Source organism: Mobula hypostoma, assembly GCF_963921235.1.
Source record: "Mobula hypostoma chromosome 8 unlocalized genomic scaffold, sMobHyp1.1 SUPER_8_unloc_1, whole genome shotgun sequence".
NCBI classification, from domain to species: domain Eukaryota; kingdom Metazoa; phylum Chordata; class Chondrichthyes; order Myliobatiformes; family Myliobatidae; genus Mobula; species Mobula hypostoma.
The window spans coordinates 348,022-373,185 of NW_026948120.1; the positions used below are offsets into that span (position 1 = coordinate 348,022).

Below are 25,164 nucleotides of genomic sequence, written 5' to 3' on the forward strand. Positions count from 1 at the left end.
CTCCCCACTCGTCGCTCCCCCCCCACCAATGTTCCCTCTAATTTCCAATGACTGGGTGTGCACAAAAAACTTCCGCTGTGCAATTTTTTTGCCTCGCGACAACAACTTGTGCGCACTGAATAACTTCTTCAATAAAAACGGTATAAATAGCGCAGTTCAAAAATCTGCAGAAAAGTAATTGTAACCTCCACATCTGCGTCAGAAACCGGAAGAGGAAATGTGATAGTGTACGATCGTGCCAACGACGTAGAGGGAGACAACCTTTTGTGTGCAGATTAAATTCCCTTCTGCGCCAGCGGCAAAAGAAGTCTGCGCACACACACCACAGAGGAAACATTGCTCTCCACACTCTCCCTCTATTTCCCCCTTCACCCTTGCCCGTATTTGTCTCTCTGTCTCTCCCCCCTCCAGGGGGTGGGGGAACCAACTGGGGTGAGCTTTCCTCGCCACTCAAAGCCTTTTGGTCCATCTTTTACCCAGGGATTCATCGTGGCCGTCACAGGGGATGGGGTGAATGACTCCCCTGCACTGAAGAAAGCAGACATCGGGATCGCAATGGGAATCGCCGGCTCGGACGCGGCCAAAAATGCTGCTGACATGATCCTCCTGGATGACAACTTCGCCTCCATCGTCACGGGTGTGGAGCAAGGTGGGAGAGCAAACTCTGTCCCATCACACACTCCCGGGGTCTGACAGAGTGAGGCTCCCTCCACACCGTCCCATCACACACTCCCGGGGTCTGACAGAGTGAGGCTCCCTCCACACCGTCCCATCACACACACCCGGGGTCTGACAGAGTGAGGCTCCCTCCACACTGTCCCATCACACACTCCCGGGGTCTGACAGAGTGAGGCTCCCTCCACACTGTCCCATCACACACTCCCGGGGTCTGACAGAGTGAGGCTCCCTCCACACTGTCCCATCACACACTCCCTCTGCTGTCCCATCACACACTCCCGGGGTCTAACAGAGTGAGGGTCCCTCCACACCGTCCCATCACAGGGTCCCAGGGTCAGACACAGAGTGAAGCTCCCTCCACACCGTCCCATCACACAACAGACTAAATCTCTCTGTCCTTCCTTCCCATTGTTCAGGTCGACTCATCTTCGACAACCTGAAGAAGTCCATTGCGTACACGCTGACGAAGAACATTCCGGAACTGGCGCCGTACCTGATCTACATCACCATGAGTGTTCCCCTTCCTCTGGGGTGCATCACCATCCTCTTCATTGAGCTGGCCACCGATATCGTGAGTGTGGGAGCGGCCGTGTGGGTGGGGTCCTTGCGACTGATCCTGTCCCACATCCCCACAGTACTGAACCGCTTTGTCCCCGAAGAACCCAGCACACTCCTGCTCTGACCCAGTACACTCCCACTCTGTACCAGCAGAGGCTAGTAAACCCCTCCCCCAATCCCAGCACAATCACACACATCTCAGCAAAGATTGTACACTCCCAACCCATCCCAGCACACACTTCCATTCTGGCAGAGACTACCACACTTCCACAATGTACCAGCAGAGACTAGTAACCCCCATCCAAGCACAACCTCACACATCCCAGCTCACTCCTGCTCCATCCCAGCAACTCACTCCTGCTCCATCCCAGCAAGCAAAGCCCAGCATTCTCCTACTCCGTTCTAGCCAAGACCAGCGCACTCCTTTTTCTATCCCAACACACCCCGATCCATCCCAGCAGAGACCAGCACCTTCCCAGTTCACCCCATTGCACAAATATTCATCCCAGTGTACTTTTTCCCAGCAGAGACCAGCATTCTCTCAGCAGGCTCTCCAGCACACACCTCAGTACCAAACTACTCCCACCCAGCAGACACACATCATGTCTCGACAAACACGCGATCTGTCCCAGCACAAACCCACACCGTACCATGGCAGACCAGCACACACCCATTCATTCCCAGTGCAGTCCCCAGAACCATTCTCTTTCACCCTGTTCGCAGACCAGACTCCCCACCCCTCACACCCATCTCCCTCTGCTCTCGTCCCTGGGCTGACATCTCCCTTCTTCTCTCTCCGGAACAGTTCCCGTCCGTCTCCCTCGCCTACGAGAAGGCGGAAAGTGACATCATGCACCTGAGGCCGCGGAACCCTCGCAAGGACCGGCTGGTCAACGAGCCGCTCGCTGCCTACTCCTATTTCCAAATTGGTAGGTGCCCCCCACCCCCGTCCCGTCCCATCCCGTCCTCCCTCCCTGAGGTGTCAGGGCTCTGGGACGTTGAGTTGCAGTTGTACAAGTCATAAAGCACTTCAGCACTGTAGGATCCCACCGTACCTTTTGAGTTTGAGACTCGGACAATAATTTCCTGTCTTGAACAACATCGACTACTCCCCATTCATCCCAGACCTTGTCTGTGGCCAGAGAGGACACTAAGATCTCCGTCAAAAGCCCCAGCGATCTCCTCTCTCAATAAGATCCCATCCCTGGGGATCCATCCACCTCAATGTTCTTCAAGGGATGACAGCCCACACAGACCTCTCTATCCTTACTCTGGACCACACAAACTCGGAGACCCAGTGGTATGTGGTATCTCCAACATGGAGCATTGCAGTACTGAAACAGGCCCTTCGTTCCATCTTGTCCGTGTTGTCCTGCTCTTCTGTCTAGTCTCACCTGTCTGCACCTGGACTGTATGCTGAGTTGAGTCTCTGGTTCACCACCCTCCGAGTGAAGAAGATCTCCTTAAATATCTTACCTTTCATACTAACCTTTGACCTCAACGAGGGGATAATCTTTATACCTCTATCAAATCTCTCATTCTCCTACGCTTCAGGGAATGGAGTCCAATCCTATTCAACCTTTCCCTTGAACTCAGGTTCTCGAGTCCCGGCAACAACCTTGTAGATTTTGTCTGCTCTCTTTCAATCTTATTGATAACTTTCCTGCACACTATGCTCCAAATTAGACTTCACCAACTTCTTGCTCAACTTGAACATAACATCCCAACTCCTGTACTCAGTATTTTAATTTTTGAGGCTCTCTTTATGACCTGATCTACCAGTGATGCCATTTTCAAGGAATTATCTGTATTCATTTCTACTGAGGCCACACTTGGAGAACTCTGCAGAGTTGTGGTTAATGTTCCAGCTGTAGGAGAGTGGCCATTAAAATGGGAAAAAAATGCTTTGAAGATTGACAAGGGTGTTACTGAGTCTAGAGAAAGGCGAACCAGTGCAGGGCTTGTACTGTGGTTGGTCAGGCAGCCGGGTGTGTAATGGAACAGAGCGACCCAGAGTACAAGGGCATGGGTCATTGAGAGAAGAGTCACAGGGACACTGAGCGGTAAAGAAGGTGTTGGCCACGCTGGTCTTCATCTGTCAGGGCACCGAGTACGGGAGTTGGGACATCATGTTGCTGTTGTACAAGACTTTGGTGAGCCCTCACCTGGAGAACTGTGTAGATTTTGGTCACCCCGTCATAGGAAAAATGTGATTAAAGTGGACGAGTGCAGAGAAAATGTCCCAGCCTGTGGCCAGGACCTCAGGCTCTGAGTTATATTGGTCAGTCTGGGTCTTCATTTCCTTGGAACGTAGGAGGATGAGAGGCAAAATGTTTAGAACGATATGAAACATGGATAAGGTGAAGGGTCAGCCTGTTCCCCAGGGAAGGGGAGTCCAAAACTAGGACTCAGGGTGAGAGGAGAGAGATTTAAAGAAGGACCTAAAGGAGAACATTTTGACCCATCGGGTGGTGAGTATATGGAACGAGCTGCCAGAGGAAGTCAGTTTGCCAGCTACTATAGTATCACTGGAGGGATACGGGCTGAACACAGAAAACTGGGACGAGCTGAACGGGCACCAGGGTCAGCTTGGGCTGTGTCACTCTGACTCAGCAGGAGAGATTGACATCCGACTCGGAATATCGGCCTCCCACCTCCCACCTCCCGACTCTCCATCCTCACTGGCCCTCCCGCAGCTACACTACAACTTCAGTGAGGCCACATCTGTGGTATTGTTTACAGTTCTGGTCACCCCGTTACAGGAAGGGTGTGGAGGCTTTGGAGAGGGTGCAGAAGAGATTCACCAGGGTGCTCCTGGATTAGAGGGTTTGAGCTACAAGGAGAGGTTGGGCAAACTTGGGTTGTTTTCTCTGGAGTGGGTTGGACCTGACAGAGATTTATACCATCATGAGAGGTGGAGAGAGTGTAGACAGCCAGTGTCTTTTGCCCAGGGTGAAATGTCTAATACTAAAGGGCTCTGTCTATCTCACTAGTATTAAATATCTGACATAGTATTGAAGGTGAGGAGGGGTAAGTTTGAAGGCGATTTGTTTTTATTACACAGTGTGTGCTGCCGGGGTGGTGTTGGAGGCAGATCTCTCTCTCTGACTATCTGTCCCTTAGGATGATGATGGTTCCTTTCAGTCAGTTAGTGGGGTTTATACCCCACTCCTCAGGAACAGCGTGTGCGTGAGTGGATTTTAGGTGAGTAGGGGGTTGCACAAGTCCAGACCCACCCTCTCGACATCCCCTCCCGGATCCAGCGGCATGGTGGGGTCCAAGACAGCTGGGGGAAGTTCTGTTGCAGTGAATGGCCAGACCAAGCTTCGATGCAAGGGATGCTCTTTCCGCACTTCACGGCACGTGTTCGTTAGATGGCTGTTGACCCTATGAGAGGGTTCATCCGCCCTTTGACAGGTCTTGTTTTTCGTCCTGCAGGGTGTCTAGCCACCCTCCTCACCAGGCAAGCCCAGTGGGGGAGCTGGTTTAGTCGCCGGCCAACTGACCATGAGACAGGTAGTACTGGGTTACGTGGTACCAGTAGCACTCAGACCAGTGACCTGAGAACAAGGCAGATACAATGGATGTGGTTGAGAGGCTTTTAGATAAGCCAGTGGATGTGAAGGGATATGGACATTGTGTCTGCAGAAGGGTTTCATTCAGGTTGGTGTTTGTGAGCCAAAGGGCCTGTTCCCTCTGCCGCGTGCCGTCCCATCCTGACACGTCGTGTCTTGCAACTCTGCCCATGACCACAAGGCACTACTGAGATTTTTGACGCAGAAACCAACCTCCTGTCCGAGGACTGTTTACACCTCTCATGACCTCAGTGAAACATCCAGCATAATCAAAGGTTGAGTGCAGGTGTGAGGAGTTGAGGACAAAGCGGGGTAGCTCTTACACAGAGCGGTGGGGCACCAAGGAGCGCTGAAGAACAAGGGGACCTAGGAATACAGGTCCATAACTCACTGAAAGTGGCATCACAGGTAGGCAAGGTTATAAAGAGAGCATTTGGCACATTTGCCTTCATATACAGTACCTATACAAAGTACTCATCCCCTGTGGAAGCTTTCATGTTTTATTGTTTTACAGCTTTAAATCACATGTGGATTTAATCTGGCTGTTTTTGACACTGATCAACAGCGAAAGACTCTTTTGGGTCCGAGTGAAAACAGATCTCTACAAAGTGATCTTAATTAATTACAAATATAAAACACAAAATAATTGATTGCGTAAGTATTCACCCCATTTATTATGACACACCAAATCATCACTGCTGCAGCCAATTGTTTTTAGAAGTCACATAATTGGTTAAATGGATCTCACCATGTGCAGTCAAGGTTTTCAAATGATTGAAGTAAAAACACACCTGTATCTGGAATGTCCAACTGCTGGTGAGTCAGTGTCCTGGCAAAAGAACACTCCAAGCAACTTGCAAAAAGGTCATTGAAAAGCACAAGTCAGGAGATGGACACAAGAAAATTTCCAAGTCGCTGAATATCCCTTGGTGTACAATTAAGTCAATCATCAGGAAATGGAAAGAATATGGCACAGCTGTAAATCTGCCTGGAGCAGGCCGTCCTCAAAAACTGAGTGACCAAGCAAGAAGGGGACTAGTGAGGGAGGTCAGCAAGAGACCTATGACAACTCTGGAGGAGTTACAAGCTTCAGTGGCTGAGATGGGAGAGACTGTGCATACAACGCTCTATTCTTGGCTGGTGCGGCTGTAATGAAACCAAATTTCCCTCGGGATTAATAAAGTATACCTACCTATCTATCTAACAACTGTTGCCCAGGTGCTTCACCAGTCACAGCTTTATGGGAGAGTGGCAAAGAGAAAGCCACTGTTGGGGGAAAAAAACTCACTTGGGAGGCTTGTGAAGGTAGAGGGTAAAATGAACGCAGCAAGATACGGGGAAATCTTGGAGGAAAACCTGATGCAGTCTGCAAGAGAACTGCAGTTTGGGAGAAGATTTTTTTTCCAGCAAGACGATGACTACGAGCATAAAGCCAAAGCTACACAGGAATGGCTTAAAAACAACAAGGTTAACTTCCTGGAGAGGCCAATTCAGAGTCCAGACCCCAATCCCATTGGGAATTTATGGCTGGACTTGAAAAGGGCTATTCACTCACGATCCCCATGAAATCTAAAAGAGCTTGAGCAGTTTTGTAATGAAGAAAGGGGGGAAAATTGCAGTGTCCAGATGTGCAAAGCTGATAGAGACTTCTCCATACAGACTCAAGGCTGTAGTTGCTGCCAAAGGTGCATCTACTAAATACTGACTTGAAGGAGGTGAAACACTTATGCAATCAATTATTTTGTGCTTTACGTTTGCAAATAATTTAGATCACTTTGTAGAGATCTGTTATCACTTTGACACAAAAGAAATTTTTTCTGATCAGGGTAAAAAAAAAGCCAATTTCAATCTACTGTGATTCAATGTTGTAAAACACAAAACATTAAAACTTTGAAGGAGGGTGAATGGGCTCTGTTATAGGCACTGTTTCAGAGTATTGAGTACAGTGGATGGGATGTAATGGTGAAGTTGTATAAGATCTTGGTGAGGCCTAATTTGGAGTATTGTGTGGGATTCTGATCATCTACCTACATAAAAGATGTTAATAAGATTGAAAGAGTACAGAGAAAATTTACAAGGATGCTGCCAGGACTTGAGGAGCTGAGTTATAGGGAAAGGTCGAATAGGTGAGGACTTCCTTCCCTGGAGAAGAGGAGATTGACAGGAGATTTGATAGAGGTACACAAAATGCAGGCTTTTCCACTGATGTTGGGTGAGACTAGAGCTGGAGGTCATAGGTTGAGGGTGAAAGGTGAAATATCTAAGGGGAACCTGACAGAGAATCTCTTTCGCCGAGAGTGTGAAATAAACTGCCAACACAATTAGTTCAGTTTCAGCATTTCAGAGAAGTTTGGATAAGTACATGGATAGGAGGGGGATGGTTCAGATACAGGTCGATGGGAGAGGTATGGGGGTCTGGTTCGGATGCAGGTCGATGGGAGAGGTATGGGGGTCTGGTTCAGATGCAGGTCGATAGGAGAGGTATTGGGGTCTCTGGTTCAGATGCAGGTTGATGGGAGAGGTATTGGGTTCTGGTTCAGATCAGGTCGATGGGAGAGGTATGGGGGTCACTGGTTCAGATGCAGGCAATGGGAGAGGTATGGGGGTCTGGTTCAGATACAGGTCGATGGAAGAGGTATGGGGGTCCCTGGGTCAGATGCAGGTTGATGGGAGAGTTATGGGGGTCTGGTTCAGATGCAGGTCGATGGGAGAGGTATGGGGGTCACTGGTTCAGATACAGGTCGATGGAAGAGGTATGGGGGGGTCTGGTTCAGATACAGGTCGATGGGAGAGGTATGGGGGTCCCTGGCTCAGATGCAGGTCGATGGGAGAGTTATGGGGGTCTGGTTCAGATGCAGGTCGATGGGAGAGGTATGGGGGTCTGGTTCAGATGCAGGTCGATGGGAGAGGTATGGGGGTCTGGTTCAGATGCAGGTCGATGGGAGAGGTATGGGGGTCTGGTTCAGATGCAGGTTGATGGGAGAGGTATGGGGGCCACTGGTTCAGATGCAGGTCGATGGGAGAGGTATGGGGGTCTGGTTCAGATACAGGTCGATGGGAGAGGTATGGGGGTCTCTGGTTCAGATACAGGTCGATGGGAGAGGTATGGGGGTCTCTGGTTCAGATGCAGGTCGATGGGAGAGGTATGGGGGTCTCTGGTTCAGATACAGGTCGATGGGAGAGGTATGGGGGGGTCTGGTTCAGATGCAGGTCGATGGGAAAGGTATGGAGGGGGATGGTTCAGATACAAGTCGATGGGAGAGTTATGGGGGTCTGGTTCAGATGCAGGTCGATGGGAGAGGTATGGGGATCCGGTTCAGATACAGGTCGATGGGAGAGGTATGGGGGTCTCTGGTTCAGATACAGATCGATGGGAGAGGTATGGGGATCTGGTTCAGATACAGGTCGATGGGAGAGGTATGGGGATCTGGTTCAGATACAGGTCGATGGGAGAGGTATGGGGGTCCCTGGCTCAGATGCAGGTTGATGGGAGAGGTGTTGGGGTCTGATTCAGATGCAGGTTGATGGGAGAGGTATGGGGGTCACTGGTTCAGATACAGGTTGATGGGAGAGGTATGGGGGTCTGGTTCAGATACAGGTCGATGGGAGAGGTATGGGGGTCACTGGTTCAGATACAGGTCGATGGGAGAGGTATGGGGGTCTGGTTCAGATACGGGTCGATGGGAGAGGTATGGGGGTCCCTGGCTCAGATGCAGGTTGATGGGAGAGGTATGGGGGTCTGGTTCAGATGCAGGTCGATGGGAGAGGTATGGGGGTCTGGTTCAGATACAGGTCGATGGGAGAGGTATGGGGGTCTCTGGTTCAGATGCAGGTCGATGGGAGAGGTATGGGGGTCTGGTTCAGATGCAGGTCGATGGGAGCAGGTATGGGGGGGTCTGGTTCGATGCAGGTCGATGGGAAGGTATGGAGGGGGATGGTTCAGATACAAGTCGATGATCAGGATGGGAGAGGTATGGGGGTCTGGTTCAGATGCAGGTCGATGGGAGAGGTATGGGGATCCGGTTCAGATACAGGTCGATGGGAGAGGTATGGGGGTCTCTGGTTCAGATACAGGTCGATGGGAGAGGTATGGGGGTCTCTGGTTCAGATACAGGTCGATGGGAGAGGTATGGGGGTCTGGTTCAGATGCAGGTTGATGGGAGAGGTATGGAGGGGGATGGTTCAGATACAAGTCGATGGGAGAGTTATGGGGGTCTGGTTCAGATGCAGGTCGATGGGAGAGGTATGGGGATCCGGTTCAGATACAGGTCGATGGGAGAGGTATGGGGGTCTCTGGTTCAGATGCAGGTCGATGGGAGAGGTATGGGGGTCTGGTTCAGATACAGGTCGATGGGAGAGGTATGGGGGTCTGGTTCAGATGCAGGTCGATGGGAGAGGTATGGGGGTCCCTGGCTCAGATGCAGGTTGATGGGAGAGGTATGGGGGTCTGGTTCAGATGCAGGTCGATGGGAGAGGTATGGGGGTCACTGGTTCAGATGCAGGTCGATGGGAGAGGTATGGGGGTCTCTGGTTCAGATACAGGTCGATGGGAGAGGTATGGGGGGGTCTGGTTCAGATGCAGGTCGATGGGAGAGGTATGGGGGTCTGGTTCAGATGCAGGTCGATGGGAGAGGTATGGGGGTCTGGTTCAGATGCAGGTCGATGGGAGAGGTATGGGGGTCTGGTTCAGATGCAGGTCGATGGGAGAGGTATGGGGGTCACTGGTTCAGATACAGGTCGATGGGAGAGGTATGGGGGTCTGGTTCAGATACAGGTCGATGGGAGAGGTATGGGGGTCTGGTTCAGATACAGGTCGATGGGAGAGGTATGGGGGTCACTGGTTCAGATACAGGTCGATGGGAGAGGTATGGGGGTCTGGTTCAGATGCAGGTTGATGGGAGAGGTATGGGGGTCTGGTTCAGATACAGGTCGATGGGAGAGGTATGGGGGTCTCTGGTTCAGATACAGGTCGATGGGAGAGGTATGGGGGTCTCTGGTTCAGATACAGGTCGATGGGAGAGGTATGGGGGGGTCTGGTTCAGATGCAGGTCGATGGGAGAGGTATGGGGGTCTGGTTCAGATGCAGGTCGATGGGAGAGGTATGGGGGTCTGGTTCAGATGTAGGTTGATGGGAGAGGTATGGGGGTCTGGTTCAGATACAGGTCGATGGGAGAGGTATGGGGGTCTCTGGTTCAGATGCAGGTCGATGGGAGAGGTATGGGGGTCACTGGTTCAGATACAGGTCGATGGGAGAGGTATGGGGGTCTGGTTCAGATACAGGTCGATGGGAGAGGTATGGGGGTCTGGTTCAGATACAGGTCGATGGGAGAGGTATGGGGGTCCCTGGCTCAGATGCAGGTCGATGGGAGAGTTATGGGGGTCTGGTTCAGATGCAGGTCGATGGGAGAGGTATGGGGGTCTGGTTCAGATACAGGTCGATGGGAGAGGTATGGGGATCTGGTTCAGATACAGGTCGATGGGAGAGTTATGGGGGTCTTGCTCAGATGCAGGTTGATGGGAGAGGTATGGGGGTCACTGGTTCAGATACAGGTCGATGGGAGAGGTATGGGGGTCTGGTTCAGATACAGGTCGATGGGAGAGGTATGGGGGTCTGGTTCAGATACGGGTCGATGGGAGAGGTATGGGGGTCCCTGGCTCAGATGCAGGTCGATGGGAGAGTTATGGGGGTCTGGTTCAGATGCAGGTCGATGGGAGAGGTATGGGGGTCTGGTTCAGATGCAGGTCGATGGGAGAGGTATGGGGGTCTGGTTCAGATGCAGGTCGATGGGAGAGGTATGGGGGTCTGGTTCAGATGCAGGTCGATGGGAGAGGTATGGGGGTCTGGTTCAGATGCAGGTTGATGGGAGAGGTATGGGGGCCACTGGTTCAGATACAGGTCGATGGGAGAGGTATGGGGGTCTCTGGTTCAGATACAGGTCGATGGGAGAGGTATGGGGGTCTCTGGTTCAGATACAGGTCGATGGGAGAGGTATGTCTGGTTCAGATACAGGTCGATGGGAGAGGTATGGGGTCTGGTTCAGATACAGGTCATCTGGTTCAGATCGGTTCAGATCAGGGATGGGAAGGTATGGGGGTCACTGGTTCAGATACAGGTCGATGGGAGAGGTATGGGGGTCACTGGTTCAGATACAGGTCGATGGGAGAGGTATGGGGGTCTGGTTCAGATACAGGTCGATGGGAGAGGTATGGGGGTCACTGGTTCAGATACAGGTCGATGGGAGAGGTATGGGGGTCTGGTTCAGATACAGGTCGATGGGAGAGGTATGGGGGTCTCTGGTTCAGATGCAGGTTGATGGGAGAGGTATGGGGGTCACTGGTTCAGATACAGGTCGATGGGAGAGGTATGGGGGTCTGGTTCAGATACAGGTCGATGGGAGAGGTATGGGGGTCCCTGGCTCAGATGCAGGTTGATGGGAGAGGTGTTGGGGTCTGGTTCAGATGCAGGTCGATGGGAGAGGTATGGGGGTCACTGGTTCAGATACAGGTCGATGGGAGAGGTATGGGGGTCTGGTTCAGATACAGGTCGATGGGAGAGGTATGGGGATCTGGTTCAGATACAGGTCGATGGGAGAGGTATGGGGGTCACTGGTTCAGATACAGGTCGATGGGAGAGGTATGGGGGTCTGGTTCAGATACAGGTCGATGGGAGAGGTATGGGGGTCTGGTTCAGATACAGGTCGATGGGAGAGGTATGGGGGTCACTGGTTCAGATGCAGGTCGATGGGAGAGGTATGGGGGTCTGGTTCAGATACAGGTCGATGGGAGAGGTATGGGGGTCTGGTTCAGATACGGGTCGATGGGAGAGGTATGGGGGTCCCTGGCTCAGATGCAGGTTGATGGGAGAGGTGTTGGGGTCTGGTTCAGATGCAGGTCGATGGGAGAGGTATGGGGGTCACTGGTTCAGATACAGGTCGATGGGAGAGGTATGGGGGTCTGGTTCAGATACAGGTCGATGGGAGAGGTATGGGGATCTGGTTCAGATACAGGTTGATGGGAGAGGTATGGGGGTCACTGGTTCAGATACAGGTCGATGGGAGAGGTATGGGGGTCTGGTTCAGATACAGGTCGATGGGAGAGGTATGGGTGTCTGGTTCAGATACAGGTCGATGGGAGAGGTATGGGTGTCTGGTTCAGATACAGGTCGATGGGAGAGGTATGGGGGTCACTGGTTCAGATACAGGTCGATGGGAGAGGTATGGGGGTCACTGGTTTAGATGCAGGTCGATGGGACCAGGCGGAGTTACCATTTGGCATGGACTTGGTGGGTCGAAGGGTCTGTTTCTATGCTGTAGAGCTCTCTATGTCCACCCACCCCAGACATTCTCTCTCCTCCGCTCCCCATCGCACAGAAGCACCTAGCACCAGGCTGAAGAAGAGCTTCGACCTCACTGTTAAAGAACTATTAAATGGATCTTGGTACAATCAAATGGACTTTTGACCTAACAATCTACCTTGTGATGACCTTGTTACTAGCATCATCTTTATTATCCCTGACATATACCATGAAATTTGTTGCTTTGTGGGAGTAGTGGAGTGCCGGACATAAAAACAAAATTGCTCTGAGCAAAAGAAGTAAATACATTATGTGAAAGAGGAATAGTGAGGCAGTGTTCATGGGTTCACTGACTGTTGAGAAATCTAATAGTGGAGGGGAGATACAGTAGCTGTTTCTCAAACATTGAGTGAGTGTCTTCAGGCTCCTGTACCTCTTTCCTGATGGTAGGTGTGAGAAGAGTCCTTGGCCCAGACGGTATACACTATCAAGGTCACCTTACTAACTGGCTGTTTTGCTGCTGATACTTTGTGCAGCAATGAAGATCCTTCTTCATTGCTTTTTCCGTAACAATTTTTTAATTTTGTCCAGTCATGGTTGTTTAGCCCTGAGCTGAACCCCCAAACCTGGAGGACCTATGGACTGCTTTTAGTCTGGCCTCTACCCTTTGACCTGTTTGGCATGGGTGTCCCTGCCAGGAATCAAAGCACAAGGCCCCAACTCCAGCCGATGTAACCCTCCGGGTTGTTGAGGCACACAAGTCTCCAAACTCAACGACAAGGCTGTGGTCCTCTTGGAGGATGGTGTATCAAGAATCATCTGCATTCACCATATGTATTTTCGGAATTTGCTGTGGTGTGTAAACAACATTTAATGATCATAAAGAATTATATAAAAATAATTTGAGATTAAGGTATTGATAATGAAAAAATGTGCATAAATACACAAATACCAGCAGGTATTATCAATGTAAACAGCATTATACAGTACAGTTTAAAGTGTTTACAGTGCCGTGACTGAGGGGGTGGCGATGACTAACTGGAAGGGTTGAACAGATTAACTGGCAGGGGGAAGAAACTTTTTAGATGGCACAGTTATTGTTTTAATAGCCCGGTAACATTTGTAATGAACACACACTGAATGCTGAGGAACTCAGCAGGCCAGCCAGCAGCTATGGAAAAAAAAGCACAGTTGATGTTTCAGGCTCTGACCCAAGGGCCTACTGAAGGGCCTCGGCCTGAAGCATCAACTGTTCACTCTTTCCCATAGATGCTGCCTGGCCTGCCAAGTCTCTCCAGCATTGTGTGTACATGTTGCTCTGGATTTCCAGTATTTTCTCTCGTTTGACACGTGATGAAATAGCCTGTATGTCTGGCATGCAAAACAAAACTTTTCACCATCAGAGACGAGAGATCTTGCAGGTGCTGGAAATCTCCAGTAACTCTCACAAAATGCTGGAGGAACTCTGCAGGCCAGGCAGCATCCATGGAGAGGAATAAATGGTCGGCGATCTGGGCTGGAAAGGGAGGAGGCAGAAGGGCACAAGCTGGCAGGTGACAGGTGAGGGGGAAGATGGGTGAGGTACGAGGGAGGGGTGATGAAGGGAGAAGTTGGGAGGGGAGGGGGAAGGTATCTAATAGGAAAGGAGAGTGAAACATGGGAGAAAGGGAAGGAGGTGAAAGTTAGAGGGAGGTGATGGGCAGCTCATGAGGGTGAGGAGGGGTGGGAGAGCCACCAGAATGTGAGGAAGGTTGTAGGGAAAACAGAAGGGTATGGTTACAGGAAATTAGAAAAATTGGTGTTCATGCTGTCAAGTTGGAGGCCACCCAGACGGAATGTGAGGAGTTAATTTTATTATTTAGAGACAGTGTGGATCAGGCGCTACCGACCCACCGAGCTGCACCGCCCAGCAACCCGCTGATTTAACCCCCGCCTAATCAGAGGACAATTTACACTGACCGATTAACCTACTAACCAGTAGGTCTTTGGAGTGTGGGAGGAAACCCATGCGCTCACGGGAAGAAGGTACCAACTTTCTCACAGATAGTGCAGGAATTGAAGTCCGAACCCCAAAGCCTCAAGCTGTAATAATGTGGCACTTTGCTCCTCCAGCCTGAGAGTGGCCTCATCATGACAGCAGAGGCGGACAAGGACGGACATGTCGGAATGGGAAATTTAGTCGGAGTGGGGTTTTTCACTTTGGGACGTTCCAGGACAATTCACCGATAAATGTTCTGTGTTGGCAGGTGTAATCCAATCCTTTGCTGGCTTCACTGACTACTTCACGGCGATGGTCCAGGAAGGCTGGTACCCACTGCTGTGCATCGGACTACGGGCACAGTGGGAAGATCAGAGTTTAAATTCCCTGCAGGACAGCTACGGACAGGAGTGGGTAGGTCTTCCGTATCCAAGAACGAGCCGCATACATCTGCAGTAATCTGACGCATTTATCCACTTGCCTAGATTCAGTACAGTAACGAGCCCTTCCAGCCCAACGAGCCTGCGCTGCCCAGTTACCAATTCGCCTGCCAGCCTGCACATCTGTGGGATGTGGGAAGCAGAGCACCCAAAGGAAACCCACGTAGTAATGTCAAGAAGATGAAAACCCCCGTCAGACAGCGCCGGAATTGAATCCAGGCCACTGGCACCACAAGAGCGCCATGCCACCGTGCCCCCGCCCCGCACGTTGATCTACGAGGATGCTGCTGGGACTCGAAGCACTGAGCTATAGACAGAGGTTGAGCAGGCTGGGACTTTAATCCTTGGAGTGTAGGAGACTGAGGGGCAACCTTACAGATGTGTGTAACACCATGAGGGGCCGAGACAGGGTGAATGCACACAGTCTTTGTGCATGAACCTGTCGACCTTCACTAATCCTTTCCGATGCACCACGGACAGTATCCTGTCCGGATGCATCACAGTTTGGTAGGACTGCCTCTCGGTTCATGACCACAAGAGACTGCAGAGAGTTGTGGACACAGCTCAGCACGTCACAGAAACCGAACTCCCCTCCGTCTACACTTCTCACTGGCTTGGTAAAGCGGCCGACATAATCAAAGACCAGTCAGCTGGTGGCACAGTGAGATCAGCGCCGGGCTCGAGAACGGAGGTTCCCGAGTTCGATCCAGTGACAGACCGCTCCCGAGCGCACTCTCCATCTGGGCAGGGTTGATGTCGAGCTCGCACCTCGACCTCGTAAAAAAGCACGGCCACCTCCAGTTTAAGTTCCCACGCGGAATATTATGGAGGATCAAATACCAATCACACACCCCAGACATTCTCTCTCCCCCCCAAATCAGGCAGAACATACAAAAGCTTGAAAGCTCGTACCACCAGGCTCAGGGACTGCTTCTATCCCGCTGTTTTAAGACTATTGAATGGTCCCCTAGGTGGACTCTGGACCTCACAATCTACCTTGTAATGACCTTGCACCTTATTGTCTGCCTGCACTGCACTCTCTCTATAGCTGCTACACTTTATTCCGCACTCTGTTATTGTTTACCTTGTTCCACCTCAATGCACTGTGTGATGATCTGCATGAACAGTGTGCAAGACAGGCTTTGCACTGTATCACAATGCATGTGGCAAAAACAAACCAATTCCAATACAGTTTCCCAAGAACTAGAGGGCACAGGTTTAAGGTGAAAGGGGGAGATTTAATTGAATCAGAATATAGTTTATTATAACTGACATATGTCATAAATTTGTTATTTTGTGGCAGCAAGACTGTGCAAGACATAACGATGACTGTAAGTTACAAAAATAAATAAATTGTGCGAATGAGGAAGCTGAGGGCAATGTTTTCAGCCAGAGGGTGATCCATATGCGGAACGAGCTGCCAGAGGACGTGGTTGAGGCAGCTACATTAACAGCAGTTAGAAAACACTTGGACAGGTACAGTGATAGGAGGGATACAGGCCAAAGCAGGCAATTGGATAGGAAAGTGCAATGCACGCGCGCGCACACACACATTCACACACAATGCTGGATGAACTCAGCAAGGCAGGCAGCGTCAGTGGAAGAAATGGACAGTCGGTTTAGACCAGGCTTAGAGGAATAATGAGAATGGTGGTCAGTGTGGACCAGTTGGCCCAAAGGCCCATTTCTCTGTGCACTGTGGAATTGGAATTGGTTTATTATGGTCACATTATGGTACAACATTCTGGTTTATTATGGTACAACTAGAGAAAGTGTAGTGCAAGGTGCCAAATCATAGTGAGGTAGATTACAAGGTCAAGAGTCCATCTTATCCTACTAGAGAACTGTTCAATGGTCTGATAACAGCAGGGTAGAGGCTGTCCTTGAGCCTGGGGGTACGTGTTTTCAAGCTGTTGTATTTTCTTTCTGATGGAAGAGAAGGAGAAGAGAGAATATCCGGGGTGGGTGGGGTCTTTGATTACTCTGGCTGCTTTACTGAGGCAGCAGGAAGTGCAGACGGAGTCCATGGAGGGGAGGCTGGTTTCTGTGATGTGCTGAGGTGTCCACAGCTCTCTGCAGTTTTTTTATTTACAGTCACAGGCCGAGTAGTTGCCACACCAAGATGGGACGCTTTCTATGGTGCTTCGATAAAAATCAACGAGGATCGATAGGGACATGCAGAACTTCTTTGGCGTCCTGCGGACGTTGAAGTGTTGGTGAGCTTTCGTGGCTGTGACATCACCACGGTCGGACCAGGACAGGTTATTGTTGGTGATGTTCAGTCCTGGGAGCCCCAGTGGCAGGAGTGGGCCGGGAGCTCCCCCCGTGTGGCGGGAGTGGACTGGTACTGCTCTCTCTCTCTCTCCCCCCTGGCTCAGCCCACCTCCGATTTGTGTCCCCCACCAGACTTACTGGCAGCGGAGATACCAGCAGTACACTTGCTACACCGTCTTTTTCATCAGCATCGAGATGTGCCAGATAGCTGACTGCCTCATCAGGAAGACGCGCCGCCTCTCCATGTTCCAGCAAGGGGTCTTCAGGTGAGGTTGTCCAGTTTGTCAGATGCCCATGTCTACGTGTGCCATGTAAAACTTAACTACAGTAACATTACAGGCACATAGCATCACAGACACAACAGTCACAAGAAAAAGATAACTTGTACGAGAAAGAACACCACTAGCATGAAGGGAGCTGTGTAGGGGGTGGAGAGGGGGGGGTGTAGGGGTGGAGCGGCTCTCAGAAATGGGGAGTGAAGTAGGGGCTGGAGGATGTTGCACTGTGTGAACTGACTGGGTTGTTTTGCACTTCATGTCTCTGCAGAAACAAGGTGCTGCTGTCTGCCATCATCTTCCAAGTGCTGCTGGGTAACTTCCTGTGTTATTGTCCCGGGATGCCCAACATCTTCAACTTCATGCCCATACGGTGCGTACGCCTTGCGTAGAGCTGAGTACGAAACCTGTTACAGCCGGTAACCCCTACGCCTCTCCCTGTCTGAGATCCCTTCTGGTCCTTACACCCTTTGCTGTCTCTGAGAGACCACGGTAGTGCAGTGACTAGCACAACACCAACAGTGCCAGCGACCCGGTTCAATCGTCGCTGCTGCTGTAAGGAGCTTGTACTTTCTCCCTGTGACTGCACGGGTTTCACCTGGGTGCTCTGGGTTCCTCCAACAGCCCAGAGATGTACAGTTGGTAGGTTAATTGGTCTCTGTAAATTGTCCTGTGGTTAGGGTAGGGTCAAATCTGGGGTTGCTGGGTGGAGTGGCTCGAAGGGCAAATTCTACACAGTACTTCAATTAATAAAAAGACCGTAAAACATAGGAGCAGAATTAGGCCATTTGGCTCATTGACTCTGCTCTGCCATTCCATCATAGTTATACATTTTTTTCCAGTCCATTCCAGAATCTATTGATTATTGAAAGATCACTACTAATGCCTCCACAATCTCTTCAGCCACCCCTTTCTGGAGCGTAGACCATCTGGTTCGGGTAACTTATCAGACCTTTCACCTTCCCAAGCACCTTCTCCTTAGTAATAGCAACTACTTCTGTGCGCCCCCCCCCCCCGCCCCCGACACTCTCAAATTTCTGGCATACTGCTGGTGTCTTTCACAGTGAAGAATAATGCAAAATACTTGTCCATTTCTTTAAGCCCTGTTGCTACCTCTCCAGTGTCATTTTCCAATGGTTCACTATCCACTCTTGCTTCTCTTTTATTCTTTATATATTTAAAAAAAAATAACTTTTGGTGTCCCCTTTTATATTATTGGCTAACTCGCCTTTGTATTTCATCTTCTCTCCCCCTCTGGCATTTTAGTTGTCTTCTGTTGGTTTTTTTTAAAACTTCCCAATCTTCTAGCTCCCCACTAATTTTTGCTACATTATATACCCCCTCTTTTACTTTTATACTGTTCACTTCCCTTGTCAGCAATGGTTACGTCATCCTCCCTTTAGAATACTACTTCTTTGGGATGAATCTATCCCGTGCCTTAAAAATTGCTTCCAGAAACTCAAGGCATTGCTGTCCTACCGTCACCCCTACCAGTGTCTCCTTCCAATCAACTTGAACCAGCTCCTCTCTCATGCCCCTTCCTTTACGCCACTGTGATACTAATAAGTCAGATTTTAGCTTCTTCCTGGCTGAATTCCATCATATTATGATTGCTGTTTCCGAAGGGTTCCTTTACCTTAAGCTCCCTAATCAATTCTGGTTCATTACACGGCACTCAATCCAGAACTGCTGATCCCCTAATGGGCTTGACTACCAGCTGCCTTAAAAAGCTAAATCATAGGCATTCTACAAATTCCCTCTCCTGGGATCCAGCACCAACTTGATTTCCTAATCTACCTGCATATTAAAGTACTCCCATCATAACATTGCCCTTTTGACACACCTTTTTATGATCTCCCGTTGAAATTTGTCACCCACATCCTGGCTACTGTTTTGTGGTCTGTAGAATAACTCCCATCAGGGTCTCTTTAAGCTTTCAGTTTCTTAACTCTACCCACAAGGATTCTACATTTTCCAGTGCTATGTCACCTCTTTCGAAGGATTTGACTTCATTTTTTTTTACCAACAGAGCCACCCACCCGCTCTGCCTGTCCTTTTGATACAATGTCTATCCTTGGAGGTTAAACTACCAACTGAAATCTTCTTTCAGCTATGGCTCTGTGATGCCCACATCATACCTGAATCTCTAAACATAATTTACCTTGTTCTGCATACTGCGTGCATTCAGATATGACACTTTCAGTTCTGTCAACACACATCAAAGTTGCTGGTGAACACAGCATCTCTAAGAAGAGGTACGGTTGATGTTGAGATGCTGCCTGGCCTGCTGCGTTCACCAGCAACCTTGATGTGTGTTGCTTGAAATTCCAGCATCTGCAGATTTCCTCGTGTTTGCACTTTCAGTTCTGTGTTCGTCACCCTTTTCAATTTTGCCTTCACATTTCTGGAAGTTAAATTCTTATCTCTTGTTAAACTTTTTCTCTTTTAATTTATTCTGGACACTTTCATAAACTCTCTAGCACTTCCCTTCATTTTACTTGATCCTCACGTTTTTCCCCCCCAAAACTTTTGAACCAACTTTCCCAGAACTGGAATACTCTGACCCTGGCAATATCTGGGGGTCTCCGGGGAATCTCCTCTGCTCCCTCTCTAGTGCAGTCACCTCCTTCCTACAGTGCGGTAACCAGAACCGTACACAGTACCCCAGCTGTGAGCACAGGAGATGGCAAACACTGCAATCGAGAGCAATGTACGATCTGCTGGAGGGACTCTGGGTCAAGCTGCATCGGTGGGGAGTTGGGTGGTTGATACTTTAGGCTGAGACCCTGCATTGATGCTTTGTATGGTTGCACCCTCCCCCCCTCCCCAACCCTTATACCCCCATCCCAACCAGCGAAGGCAAGTATCCTGGATATCTTCACCTCCTCATCTACCTGTACCTTTACAAACCCCTTTTTACACATCCACCACAGTTCCTTGGTAAGGCAACTGCTCTGCCCGTGACCGCAAATGACTGTCGAAAGTTGTGGACACAACTCGGCACATCACAGAAACCAGCCTCCCCTCCACGGACTCTGCCTACATTTCTCGCTGCCTCGGTAAAGCAGTCAGCATAAAGACACGACCCACCCCGGACATTCCCTCTTCCACCCCTCCCTGTGAGCAGAAGATACAAAAGCCCGAAAGCTCGTACCACCAGGCTGTTACGCTCTTGCACTGCACTCTCTATCGCTGTGGCACTCCTCTGCATTCTGTTACACACCTGACCGCACCAGCCCCCAGGGTTTAGATGCTCCGGTTCGCTGGAGTGTGGATAACTGGCGTGATCCCTTTGAAGATCCAGGCCCGCTCTGCTAATTGGCAGCCTTGTTTTGGCACCGAGATTCGGACATTTAAAGAGCACCTGAACTCCGGTTCGGTACTCAACCTTGGCTCATTCTGTGATTGCATAAAGGATTTCTGTCTCGTTTGGATTCTCATCTAGTCTCGTCAGGTTCTGGGCTAGCATCTAATCAAGAACCTGTTCTCGTCTCAGTCTCAATTCTAGTCTTGGATACTCAAGTACCTGGGTCCTTACCATCCTCGCCTGGGCCTCGTCTCAGTTACTGTCTCACCCTGTTCTCAGTGCTCTGTAATGATCTCATCTGCATGAACAAAGATGAAAGATTAGCTTGCACGTGGAAACAGAGTGAAATGTTTCATTTGCATCAGCGGCCAATGTGCCGGGGGCAGCCCGCACCTATGCTTCTGGTGCCAGCATAGCTCGCCCACCGCTCCCTACTGTACCCCCAACCCGCACTCCCTACTGTACCCCCAACCCGTACATCATCAGAAAGTGGCGCAGTCACAGGGCGAAGCTACAAACAGCAGGGGGAGTTGAACCCATGTTACTGGTGCTGCAAAACACTATACTAACCACTGTGCTGTGCTCTGCTAACAGCCCCAGAATACAGGACAAGCTTTACACTGAACCTCGGTATGTGTGACAATAGTAATCCAATCGCAGTCCTCGGATTCGTACACATCCTCGGTCCATCCACACTGCCAATAGCCCCACCAATTACTGCGGGATACCCCTATCCCACTTCCCAACTTCTGGGATAATATTTCACGTGGTATTGACCTACGATGTTGGTGAGTATGAGGGATGGGGGAGTAGTTGGCACAGTAACGTAATAGGCTGTGGTTCTTCTTCTGCAGAGGGCAGTGGTGGCTCGTACCGATGCCTTTTGGCTTATTGATATTCATTTACGACGAGATTCGGAAGCTGGGAGTTCGACGACATCCTGGCAGTGAGTACTGAAGGAACTGTTCCATCTCACATACATGTACTCCCTCTGCACCGTCCCATCACACGCTCCCGGGGTCAGACAGAGTGAAACTCCCTCTGGACCGTCCCATCACACTCTCTCGGGGTCAGACATGGAGTGAAGCTCCCTCTACACCATCCCATCATACTCTCCCGGGGTCAGACACAGAGTGAAGCTCCCTCTGCACAATCCCATCACACACTCCTGGGGTCAGACAAAGTGAAGTTCCCTCCACACCGTCCCATCACACACTCCTGGGGTCAGACATCGGGAGAAGCTCACTTCGCATCACCCCATCACACTCTCCCAGGGTCAGACACAGAGTGAAGCTCCCTCCACACCATCCCATCACACACTCCCGGGGTCAGACACAGAGTGAAGCTCCCTCCACACTGTCCCATCACACACTCCTGGGTCAGGCACAGAGTGAAGCTCCCTCCACACACTCCTGGGTCAGGCACAGAGTGAAGCTCCCTCCACACACTCCTGGGTCAGGCACAGAGTGAAGCTCCCTCCACACTGTCCCACCTCACACTCCCAATCCAGATCACTCTGGTAACTACCTGTTTCGCTTCCAGCTTCCTTTAAAACTGAAATTCTCTCTCTCTCTCTCTCTCTCCATAGGTTGGTGGGACAAAGAACTTTATTACTAAAATGCCTACAACTCAGCCACAAGCCTCAAAGCCAATCCCTGATTTTATTTGCCAGATTTTCCTAGTGCAGACAACTTATTTATGAAGTGCGTGTTAATCATTGTCTCCATGTGCAGGGTTGTGAGATTTGGTGAGTGTGATTGAGAAGGCAGCTTAATGCAGTGTCTTGGAAGCTAATCATTGTAGAATAAATCTCATTTTAACACAAAATTCAGGACAGACCTTTGTCATTGTGTCATGCAACATAACACACTTCAGCTGGGAGCAGGTCCACAACTTCCAGAGCTGGTGGCAGGTCTCATGCACACAGCTGATGGAGTGAGACCAATGGGGTGCAGGAACATGGGGACCAGAAATGCGCACAGTGCTCCCGGCCTGGGTCTGACTCAGGGTCCGGAACTGTGCGCAGTGCTCCCGGTGTGGGTCTGACCCAGGGATACGGAGACTGGAACTGTGCACGGTGCTCCCAGCCTGGGTCTGACCCGGGGATACGGAGACTGGAACTGTGCCCAATGCTTCTGGTGTGGGTCTGACCCGGGGATACGGAGACTGAAACTGTGCACGGTGCTCCCAGCCTGGGTCTGACCCGGGGATACGGAGACTGGAACTGTGCAAGGTGCTCCCGGTGTGGGTCTGACCCAGGGATACGGAGACTGGAACTGTGCACGGTGCTCCCGGCCTCGGTCTAACCCGGGGATACGGAGACTGGAACTGTGCACGGTGCTCCTGGTGTGGGTCTGACCCGGGGATACGGAGACTGGGACCGTGTGGGTCTGACCCAGGGATACGGAGACTGGGACCGTGCACGGCGCTCCCGGCCTGGGTCTGACCCGGAGATACGGAGACTGGAACTGTGCACGGTGCTCCCGGCCTCGGTCTGACCCGGGGATACGGAGACTGGGACCGTGTGGGTCTGACCCAGGGATACGGAGACTGGGACCGTGCACGGCGCTCCCGGCCTGGGTCTGACCCGGAGATACGGAGACTGGAACTGTGCACGGTGCTCCCAGCCTGGGTCTGACCCGGAGATACAGAGACTGGAACTGTGCACGGTGCTCCCGGCCTGGGTCTGACCCAGGGACGTGGAGACAGGAACTGGGCATTCTAAGCCAACTAATAGTTGCCATTTCACACACTCATCATTCCAAGTCTCCCTAATGAAAAATAAATAGTAAAGCTTGGATCAAGATTGATGTTTAATCACTGTATTAACAATGGTGGCTACATCCGATCAGTTACGTATCCACAATCTGTCAGCTTCTCCTCCTCAGACTAGTTTAGGACCTTGTGTGCTTGGAGCAGATCAACTTCCGCTTCGGAAAAACCCTCCGGCATGGTGTGTTGGGAAGCCCCACCAGTTCTGTGCAACACCCAGCGCACAAGTCGAAATACATTCCGGCTCCTAAAGCAATGAATGATTGGAGGTGTGGGGCAAGAGTCCAAATCTGCTTCCCTCACCCTTCCACCATACTGGAACGGTTCACAGAACCTTGGAGGTGGGTTCTCCTGGGAGCTGTGTCTGTCCTCCTCGGAGCAGATTACGAAGATGCAGTGAGGGGGTAATTGAAGGGTGGTGGGCTGGGACAGGGGGTTGGATACCTTCCCCAGGGGTCGGGAGAATGGAGGGACTCAGTGATCGGTTAGATGGGTGGCAAATCTAGAATCCAAGAGGGAGGGAGGGGGAGGATCAGGAATGGGGAGAGATCTGGGGAAGGGGAGGCAGCGAGAGAACGTGGGGGCGGGAGACAGTGGCCCTGCCCTGCCCTGCGCCCACCCATCAAGGTCAGTTGCCATGTACGAGACTGACGTAGAGCAGAAGTGCGCTGAGGGAGACGGCGCCAGTGACGGCTGCTTTCACCAGCAGCGCCATCCAGCTGCCCAGCACGAAGATGTGAATGACAGACCTGTAGGGGGATGGGAGAAAGGTCGGAGTGAGTTACAGAAAGTCAACACAGGACGTCGTTCCCCCCCACACCAACACCCCTCTGCCCAGCCCCCCTCAGCACACCTCCTGGTGCAGGTGGAGAGACAGCGGGGATAGAGAGTGAGAGAGACAGACAGACGGACAATGTCGGAGAAAGTTATAACCCAGGCTCCCGGCTGGTACACTCACTCCATGAGGAAGAGTTTGTAGACACTGAGCCCCAGTAGAATGGCGATGGGCAGGCGGTAGTGCTTTGGTAAGTCATATCTGGAGAACATCCACACCAGGCCTGCCATTGCCACATAGTGAACCTGCGGCAGAAAGGAGCAGAGACATGATCAGCGGCTGTCCAACCCCTTCTTCCTCGGATGGTCTCCCACCATACACAGCCCAGCACCGCAACGTTACCACCCAGCTGCCTCACAGAACTGCAGCACATTCCTGACATCTATGCATAAAAAGCCCTTTGAATACCCACCTATGTAGTTCAGTACTTGAAAACACACACTACCCCTCTCGTCATTTTATAAAGACAGTTTATTTATTAACAGAGAAGTAAATGCTGCTGTCTCATAGGCAGAGATACGGGTTCAATCCCAAAATAGATAAGTGCAGACATAGTGGAACAGAGAATGTGCAAACTCCACCCACAAATGAACCCACACTGGGGTTTAGGACACACACACACCCACCCTGACTGGGGGAGGAGGAGGAAGAGTCTGTCTGTCTGTCTCTCACACACACACACACCCACCCTGACTGGGGGAGGAGGAGAAGGAAGAGTCTGTCTGTCTCTCACACACACACACCCACCCTGACTGGGGGAGGAGGAGAAGGAAGAGTCTGTCTGTCTCTCACACACACACACACCCTGACTGGGGGAAGAGTCAAGAGTCAGTGTCTGTCTCTGTCTGTGTCCCTCTCACACACACACACTGACCCTGACTGGGGCAGGAATCTCTCTCTCTCACTGTCTGTCTCTAACACAGACACACACACACACACACACATACTGACTGGGGGAGGAGTCTCTCTCTCACACACACACACACACACACACACATAGACATACGTAGACACAGACCCAGACCCACACAGATACAGACACAGACAGACCCTGACTGGGTGAGGAGCATCTCTCTCACACACAGACCCTGACCCTGACTGGGCAGGAGTCTCTCACACACACACACACACACACATAGACATACGTAGACACAGACCCAGACCCACACAGACAGACC

The 25,164-nt window shown here is 51.0% G+C and overlaps 2 protein-coding genes across 4 annotated transcripts in view; one reads left to right on the forward strand and one right to left on the reverse strand.

Moving 5' to 3' along the window:
• LOC134341152 (potassium-transporting ATPase alpha chain 1-like) overlaps positions 1–22,194 on the forward strand; it is a 53,159-nt gene extending 30,965 nt beyond the window's left edge. Inside the window, exons 16-23 of the mRNA XM_063038939.1 lie at positions 481–649; positions 1,095–1,249; positions 2,042–2,165; positions 14,352–14,497; positions 16,930–17,063; positions 17,344–17,445; positions 21,234–21,325; positions 21,968–22,194. Coding sequence (XP_062895009.1) covers positions 481–649; positions 1,095–1,249; positions 2,042–2,165; positions 14,352–14,497; positions 16,930–17,063; positions 17,344–17,445; positions 21,234–21,325; positions 21,968–21,996 — 951 coding nt within the window. The 3' untranslated portion in view covers positions 21,997–22,194. The remainder of the gene's footprint in view (positions 1–480; positions 650–1,094; positions 1,250–2,041; positions 2,166–14,351; positions 14,498–16,929; positions 17,064–17,343; positions 17,446–21,233; positions 21,326–21,967) is intronic.
• A 1,370-nt stretch (positions 22,195–23,564) lies between these two features.
• tmem147 (transmembrane protein 147) overlaps positions 23,565–25,164 on the reverse strand; it is a 62,394-nt gene continuing 60,794 nt past the window's right edge. For all 3 annotated transcript variants that reach the window (XM_063038954.1, XM_063038956.1, XM_063038955.1), the window contains exons 6-7: positions 24,110–24,231; positions 23,565–23,900 (exon numbers count right to left, since the gene is read on the reverse strand). In XM_063038954.1, coding sequence (XP_062895024.1) covers positions 23,780–23,900; positions 24,110–24,231 — 243 coding nt within the window. In that variant the 3' untranslated portion in view covers positions 23,565–23,779. The remainder of the gene's footprint in view (positions 23,901–24,109; positions 24,232–25,164) is intronic.